At 41.9% G+C, this 8,656-nt stretch overlaps 1 protein-coding gene across 1 annotated transcript in view; it reads left to right on the forward strand.

The window, feature by feature from the left end:
* LOC117941426 (transcription elongation regulator 1-like protein) overlaps positions 1–8,656 on the forward strand; it is a 35,034-nt gene that overhangs the window by 20,399 nt on the left and 5,979 nt on the right. Inside the window, exons 6-12 of the mRNA XM_034866450.1 lie at positions 3,426–3,568; positions 4,957–5,032; positions 5,803–5,888; positions 6,108–6,205; positions 6,434–6,585; positions 8,083–8,164; positions 8,343–8,445. Of these exons, the coding sequence (XP_034722341.1) occupies positions 3,426–3,568; positions 4,957–5,032; positions 5,803–5,888; positions 6,108–6,205; positions 6,434–6,585; positions 8,083–8,164; positions 8,343–8,445 (740 nt within the window). The remainder of the gene's footprint in view (positions 1–3,425; positions 3,569–4,956; positions 5,033–5,802; positions 5,889–6,107; positions 6,206–6,433; positions 6,586–8,082; positions 8,165–8,342; positions 8,446–8,656) is intronic.

The raw sequence follows: 8,656 nt of genomic DNA on the forward strand, positions 1-8,656 counted from the left end.
AGTTTTGTATTTAGCACTTTTTGGGCTTTTTTAGAAATAAGAAATAAGACAAACGCACAGACACATCTGTAGAAATACCTTCATATAAAATCCATTTTATACGTCATTTTTTTCTGGATTTTTTCTGTTCTAAGTTGAGACATGAGGCTAGGGTACTATTTTAGTATATAGCCCCTATAATATGCTTACAGTAGTGCTTTTTATTAATTTTTCAGATGATTTACTTGGACGGAAATAGAAATTCTGTGTTCTAACCTCTGCAGCTCTGTGTCAGTAAGGCCTAGTGTCACACTTCCACTAGAAACAACAAGTTGAGAGTGTTAACTTCCCAATGAACTCAGGGTCATCCCAGAGGTCAAAGCATGTGGAAACTGCAGCACTTTTTTAAGGGTAAAAATTTAGGCGAGAAAAACATATATTTTCAAGTGTTACTGAACAGGTTAAAGGACAAAATGCCCCAAAACAACCTTAAAGAAAAGTCTTGTGTTTAAAATAAGATTAAAGCGGGTTAAAAGAACCAATGGACCCAATACCAAAGAAAAATAATTCATATATATGTTTACACATATATGTATGACAACACGAGGGTTAAAAGTGCTTAAAAATAAAAAGTGTCAAACAATAAATATCAATAAATCATTCAGAAGACACAAGATGGGACGTGTTGGTGAGACAGACAAACATGTGAAAGAGACCGGATGGGACAGACATCAGAAAATGAACAGATGGGACAGACAAACATCTTAAAATGACCGGATGGGACAGACAAACATCATAAAATGACCGGATGGGATAGACAAACATGTTAAAATAACCGGATGGGACAGACAAACATCTTAAAATATCCGGGTGGGACAGACAAACATGTTAACCCTCTGAGCCCGAGACACTCGCCGACGAGTAAAAAAGCACCTCTGATTTATAGTTTAATAACTTTTGAACCATACAAGCGATTGGCTTACCTCTGGTTGCGTTTAAATCCTGATGCTTCCGCGATTACGGCGGTCTTTTCCGTGTCTTTCTAGCCTCTACAGGGGATTTTCTATCTGGCCTGGAACTTCAGCCTCTTTGGGCTTTAAATCCACACTGTTATATCCAAGATTGATCCATTTTATGTCCATAATTCATCGCGTTTTGGCTGATTTGTGCCGCTGGTGCCTTTGCTCTTTGTCTCTCTCTCTCTCTCCTGTATTTTTTTTTTTTTTTTTTTTCAGGAAGTACATGCCCATATATGGGAGATAAAGTCACCCCTCTTGTATGGAAGGCCAGAGGGGACAAAAAGGCCTATAGATTCTATGAAAGGCCAAATTGTGCACTATTTAGACACACATTTGCTTGTATAGCATTGTTGTGGGTGTAATATTAATAAATATGACATTATTATGTTATTATTGGCATAAGTAAATGTCATGAGAGCAAAAGCATCTTGACTTTCTTTGAAAAAATGCATGTATTTTGTTAACTGTATAAGTTATAATGATTATTTCTTCACAGTGTGACTCCCAAGACATATGAGAAGACTTTTAGAAAGTAAAATGGCTTATTTATTACTTATCTGTCTGTGATATCAATACATATCTGGAAGATTCTTGTTCCGTTTTATTTATTTATTTATCTTTAAGGCCCTACAACCATTTTTTAAATGCAAGTGACCTCACTGCAACCCAAATATTCTAATAACCCAGTAACCCATACCCATACCAACCCATAACATCAACCACAGGGTTGATGTTTTACAAGCTTTTTTATAAAATAAATCCAGACGGAAAATAAACTGTAAAAATGGCCTCAGGGCCCCCAGGGTTAAAATGACCGGATGGGACAGACAAACATGTTAAAATGACCGGATGGGACAGACAAACATCAGAAAGTGACTGGATGGGACAGACAAACATCAGAAATTGACTGGATGGGACGGACGATCCTGGCTGCTGACGAACAGAAAGAAATCATCTTTATTTATAAATCTTCTCTGATGAATGAACAACACTCTGTGGATTAAAGATGAAATAAAAGGTGCTGTAGTTTAGCATTTTAAATAATAAAAGACATTTTCATCATGTGTCTGTCAAAATATCTCACACAATGAGGACAGACGCTGGGTCACGCTAAGACACACTGAGACACGTTGAGGACAGGGTGGGACACGCTGGGATACACTAAGAAACGCTAAGGACAGGCGGGTTAATCACAACACCACCTGCAGGACAGACACTGAGACACTGTGACACACACATATAAAGACACACACAAAAACGCAAACACACAGAGAAAAACACACACACACAGTGAATTTATCTCATCAGTTTATTGACTTTGTTCTTTCTGCTTGTTGCTTCATCAGCTGTTTCCTCGTGTGTGTGTGTGTGTGTGTTAGGGTTAGGGTCATGCCCATCTCTTCTTCATGGATTAGGGTCGTGCCCATCTCTTCTTCATGGGTTAGGGTAATGCCCATCCCTTCTTCATGGGGTTAGGTTTAGGGTCATGCCCATCTCTTTTTCATGGGTTAGGGTCGTGCCCATCTCTTCTTCATGGGGTTAGGTAGGTTAGGAAACCGTGGGGGGGTAAGAAGGGGGGATTGGGGGGGGTATGAAATGGGTAGAAAAGAGGGGGAGGGGGGTAAGAAGTGGGGAGTAGAGGAGGGAGGATAATATAGAAAAGGTAGAGGAACAAAGAAATAACAGGATTATATAGAACAGATGAAGAGAGAAAGTCAAGAAATGAGATTGAGACACTATTACCAAAATTGAGCTACACACACACACGCACACACACACACACACTCCCATTCTAATGCAGATGGATCCTCTTTTCAAACCCTGACTGAAAACAAGTGAGAGACGAGAATAAGAGGGTGATAGGACACACACACACAAATACACACACGCACACATACATCTACAACTCACACACATCTACACACTCACACACAACTACACACATATTTACACCCACATCTACACACTAACACACACACACACTTCTACACAGTCACACACATCTACACACTCATGCACATCTAAACACACACACACACATCTACACACCTACACACTCACACACATCTACACACATACACACACACACACTTCTGCACACTCATACACATCTTCACAATCATGGGGGGTTAGGTTTACTAGTGGTGTACCTGGGTCAGAGGTTTGGTCTACTACTGGTCTACTTGGGTCAGAGGTTAGGTCTACTACTAGTCTAAAGGCCTAACCTTTGACCCAGGTAGATGGGTAGTAGGCCTAACCTCTGACCCAGGTAGACCAGTAGTAGACCTAACCTCTGACCAAGGTAAACTATGTAGTAGTACATAGACCCCCCATACCACGGGACTGCCGCTGGAGTACCCTGTCTCCTGGGAGTCCCGCTCTAGTGTGGACATTCAGGACTACTAAAATGATGATGCAATTCTGTAGGCGGAGCTTCCTGGAAGTGGGCGGAGTTTCACATTCAGCGGAACAACCTGGTGTCTCCGATAGTTCTGACCAATCACTGGCAAAGAGGGGCGTGGTGTCGGCCAATCATCTGCCTGGATAGAGGTCTGTCGCCACCCACACAGGTACATGAAAATACTTCACAAGTACAATAAGTACTTCACATAGTACATTAAAGTACATTACACAAGTACATTACAGGTCTAGAGCGGGCTCTGAGATATTATTTATCTCCCAGGTCTTTCCATAAAGAGCAGGTCTACACCGGACTCTGGGATGTTGTTTGTCTCCCAGGTCTTTTGACAAAGAGCAGGTCTAGACCGGACTCTGGGATGTTATTTACAGAAACCCAACAGTTCCCACCAAGAGCAAGCACTAGGCCGCAGAGGCAAGGAAACACTTCCTTTAAAAGACAGAAACTTGGAGCAGAACCATTGCTTAGGGTAGGAGGGGGCATCTGCCATGACCGGTTGGGGGTGAGAGAAATACAAAGACAGACAGACAGACAGATAGACAGAGACAGACAGAGAGAGAGAGACATTGAGAGAGACACATTGAGAATTGTAGCAGAGGGTGTTGAGCAGGAACATGCAGCAGGTGATTCCAACCACAGATCCAGAGCCAGAAACACCTGCAGGAAGGGATAGGAGGAGAGGGGCGAGAGAGACCAGACTCTGGGAAAGGGAAGAAGTTGAGTTAGTAACATGTACTAATGGGATGAGGTTGCATAAAGATGGAGAGAAGGAGGAAAAGAGAGGTGCTAAGTGCATCATGGAATGTCCCCTAGCAGTCTAGGTCTATAGCGGCGTAACTAAGGGCTGGTTCAGGACTCTCCTGAGCCAGTCCTAAGTATAAGCTCTATCAAAGAGGGCAGTCTTAAGCCTACTCTTAAATGTGGAGATGGTGTCTGCCTCCTGAACCCAGACTGGAACCTGGTTCCACAGGAAAGGAGCCTGATAGCTGAAGGCTCTGGTCCCTAGACTCAGACTGGAACCTGGTTCCACAGGAGAGGAGCCTGATATTTGAACGCTCTGGTCCCTGGACCCAGACTGGAACCTGGTTCCACAGGAGAGGAGCCTGATAGTTGAATTCTCTGACTCCCGTTCTACTTTTAGAGACTCTAGGAACCACAAGTAAACCTGCATTTTGGGAGCGTAGTGCTCTGGTTATATATAGTATATACAGTTTCATACTGTATGTAATTTACACATACTGTATATACTGTATTTACAGTATATACACTTTGTATAATGTATATATACTGTATACAAAGTATATATACTGTTTATGAAGTATATACAGTATATAGCAGGGGATGAATGTAGAGGAAGGAAAACATGTTTCTCTTACAGCTCAGCAGAGAGAGTTGGCCAGCCTTAACTGTCAAGGTATGTACCTCTCTCTCTGTCTCTCTTTCTCTCTCTCTCTTTGTCTATCTCTCCATCGCTGTCTGTCTCTCTGTCTCCCTCTCCCTGTCTGTCTCTCTGTCTAAAACTGTCCTCTTCTTCTCCAGGTGATGAAGGAAGTTCATCCCTTCTTCTCTTCAGGGTTTTCTTCCAGATTCACTCTGCTGACAAATTACAGACACAGTAAGACCTGTCCTCCGTCCATCCTTCTGTCCTACGTCTGTTCCTATGTCCTCCTACCGTCCCTCTCTTCATATATATATATATATATATATATATATATATATATATATATATATATATATATATATATATATATATATATATTTATATATATATATATATCCACTGTCATGGGTTGCGGTCTTGCTTTGATCATTTTTCCCTTATTGCCACCTTGTGTTTGTTTCTTAGTCTTGTCCCTGGTCTTGTGTTGTTGATCCTGTCTCGTGTTCCCCGGTAAGTGTCTGTTCGTTCTGCTTCCTGTTTCATGTTGATAGTCAGGTTTCCTGTTCTGTCTCGTCTTGCCAAGCTTTACTTTTGTTGCTCTGATTGTCTTGCCCAACCCTAATATGTTTCACTTGACGTCTCACCTGTTTGCTGTTACCTTGTTACCTCTTGTAGATAACCCCTGTGTTCCCTTGTGCTTTGTCAGGTGCTTTTGCCAGTTTGTCCTGCTAGTTTGTACTGTTGTCTAGTTTGTTGGCCTGTTGATACTGTCATCTGCTGCCTTCCCGTATTCCTGTCTGTTTTTTGCCCTTTTTTCCACTATACCCCTGTGGACTTCACGCTTTGGATTTTTGGACATTGATTCCCTTGTGGACTGTTTTCCGTTTTTTCCCAATAAATAACCCTGTGTTCACCTGCAAACCTGCGTTTTGGTCCTCCTTCCCCTGCTACCCATAACAATCCACTGAATGTTTAAATAAAGTTTTATTCTGTGTGTCCATCAGAGAGGCGGAAGAGTGGATGTAACGTGTCTTACAGCAGAGGAGCATTTCTGCTGAGAACAGAGAGACCAACGGACCACAAAAAGCAGGTATAACACAGGAGGCGGGGCTACTGGTAGCCATAGTTCCCAATATATATATACATATATACAAACAGTTAGTTACTTTAGTCCAGGGGGGCCCAAACTAAGGCTTGGGACACTCAGAGGGTCAGCAGAGAAATCTGAGGGGTCATGCAATCATTAATGAGGGATAATATATACTGTGTGTGTGTGTGTGTGTGTGTGTGTGTGTGTGTGTGTGTGCAGTGTATTTCTGTAGACGGAAGAGAAGAGGAGGAGGGAAGTGAAGAAAGAACGAAAGACAAACTTCCTGTTGCTTCCACACCTGTGCCGGGGTCGCCATGGTAACTGCTGCTGCAACACAAACACACACACACACACACACTACAGTGTGTTGTTTTTGATGGTTATTGATGTTTTTCCCCCTGAACGTTACTGTTTCTCTTGCAACTTTGATGTTTAAAGCACGAAGCCTGTTGCCATGACTACGTGAACAGATGGATGGTGGATGTGTGTGTATGTGTGCGTGTGTGTGTGTGCGTGTGTATTTGTGTGTATGTGTGTGATTTCAGGTGTGTTGTGTGGACCGGAGATGACCGGGTCTTCTTCTTCAATCCCACAATGCAACTGTCTGTCTGGGAAAGACCGCAGGAGTTGATTTGTCGAGACATCAGCCGTATCATCATGGACCCGCCCCACAAGAGAAAGAAGAAAGCGTCTGCCTGTCTGTCAATCAACCTGTTGACTAATAGACCAATCACAGAGTTTGACTGATGCATACACGATACTACAACTACTAATAATAATAATAATAATAACAGTAGTAGTAGTAGTAGTAGTAGTATTAATAATAGTAGTGATAATAATAACTTCCTGATATGATAGACCCTGTTGCATCTTTGGAGAAATTTGTGTTGGACAGGAAGATGCTACATGGACAAGAAAATAAAAATGGACAAAACATCAACTAAAACAACATGGTGGATGATTAAATCCAAGGCAAAAAGATCAAAAGATAGACAATATATAAAACATCAACTTAGAGAACACAGCCACTAAAAATAGAACCCAACGGTTAGGGTCAGAAGAGACGATAGATAATCCTTCACTCTGAAAGACGTAGAACAGAAGAGACGATAGACAACCCTTTACCCTGAAGGACGTAGAACAGAAGAGACGATAGATAACCCTTTACCCTGAAGGACGTAGAACAGAAGAGACGATATATAACCCTTCACTCTGAAGGACATAGAACAGAAGAGACGATTGATAACCCTTCAATCTCAAAGACGTGGAACAGAAGAGACAATTGATAACCCTTCACTCTGAAGGACGTAGAACAGAAGAGACAATAGATAACCCTTCACTCTGAAGGACGTAGAACAGAAGAGACGATAGATAACCCTTCACTCTGAAGGACGTAGAACAGAAGAGACGATACATAACCCTTCACTCTGAAGGACGTAGAACAGAAGAGACGATTGATAACCCTTCACTCTGAAAGACGTGGAACAGAAGAGACGATAGATAACCCTTCACTCTGAAGGACGTAGATCAACGGTTAGGGTCAGAAGAGACGAGATGGATAACCCCGACCCAGTCTGGTTGTTGAACAACAAGAGAATTTTGTTCAGTAAATCTTTAAATGAAGATACGTGAACTTCCTGTTTTTTTACAGCAACATCTCTGCCATGAATGTTTGATACCTCTGTCATTTGTTTAGCTATTATTAGCATATGAGCGCAAGTCTGCATCTTCCTTATCTAACGTGCATGTTTGATGCCTATGTCATCTCTTTGGCTAACATTAGCATGGTAGCGGTAGTTGCCATCTCCTTTATTTACCATGCATGTTTGATGCCTATGTCATCTCTTTGGCTAACGTTTGCATGGGAGTGCTAGTCGCCAGCTAGTTGGGTGACATACTAAAGGAAATGACATCCTCAGTTTGACTGGCCGGGGGGGGACATGTTGCTGTTCCTAACACTATATTAGGTCTATCAGAGACCCTCCAAGGCACTACACGACAGGACATATAGGTCCAACCTTCATTTTTACCAGAAATCATATGTTTTGATGATTATGCGTACCTCCTCATTTCAAAACTACGGCCAGTTGTTCACATCAAGTCATTCTTCTGATATGGTCTATGAAACATTACAACTCATTTTTTAGTAATTAGTAAAAAAAAAGAACAAACTGATGAACTCTGTTTCTGACAGACATCCGCTCCAGCTGTCAATTGCCTGGTCTCCATGGTAACGATGAAGATGAAGATGATGAACACATCTCCAAAAGGAACAAGTGAGTCTGAGCCAATCAGATTGCAGAGGTCAAAGATTTTGTTTCAGTTTGAAGGATTCTCAAGAAAATAACCTGTCTATCCGTCTCTCTCTTTCCCTATCTGTCTGTCTATGTGTGTGTCTTTCTTCCTGCCTGTTTGTCTGTCTTCTTTTCTGTCTTCATGTCCGTCTGTCTATAGAACAGAGGAGTCTTTGTCTCTCGTCCGCCGTCCAGGAGAAGTGGATCTTCTCCCCCTGGAGCATCGAATTGATAATTTTAGGGAAATGATGCTCGAGAGAGGGGTAATACACAAAAACACACACATATAATACACAAAAATACACACGTATATTACACAAAGATACACATATATAATTTAATTCTATTGACTGGACTCTGTCTCCTGGGAGATGAGACGAGTGGCGAGTCTGTTAAGGCTTGCAAGGTGATGGATAGTCCTTTAGATATAAACATAGATGTAGTCCTTTACATACATGTGTAGTCCCGGAGCTC

This window comes from Etheostoma cragini, unplaced genomic scaffold (assembly GCF_013103735.1).
Source record: "Etheostoma cragini isolate CJK2018 unplaced genomic scaffold, CSU_Ecrag_1.0 ScbMSFa_720, whole genome shotgun sequence".
NCBI classification, from domain to species: Eukaryota; Metazoa; Chordata; class Actinopteri; order Perciformes; family Percidae; genus Etheostoma; species Etheostoma cragini.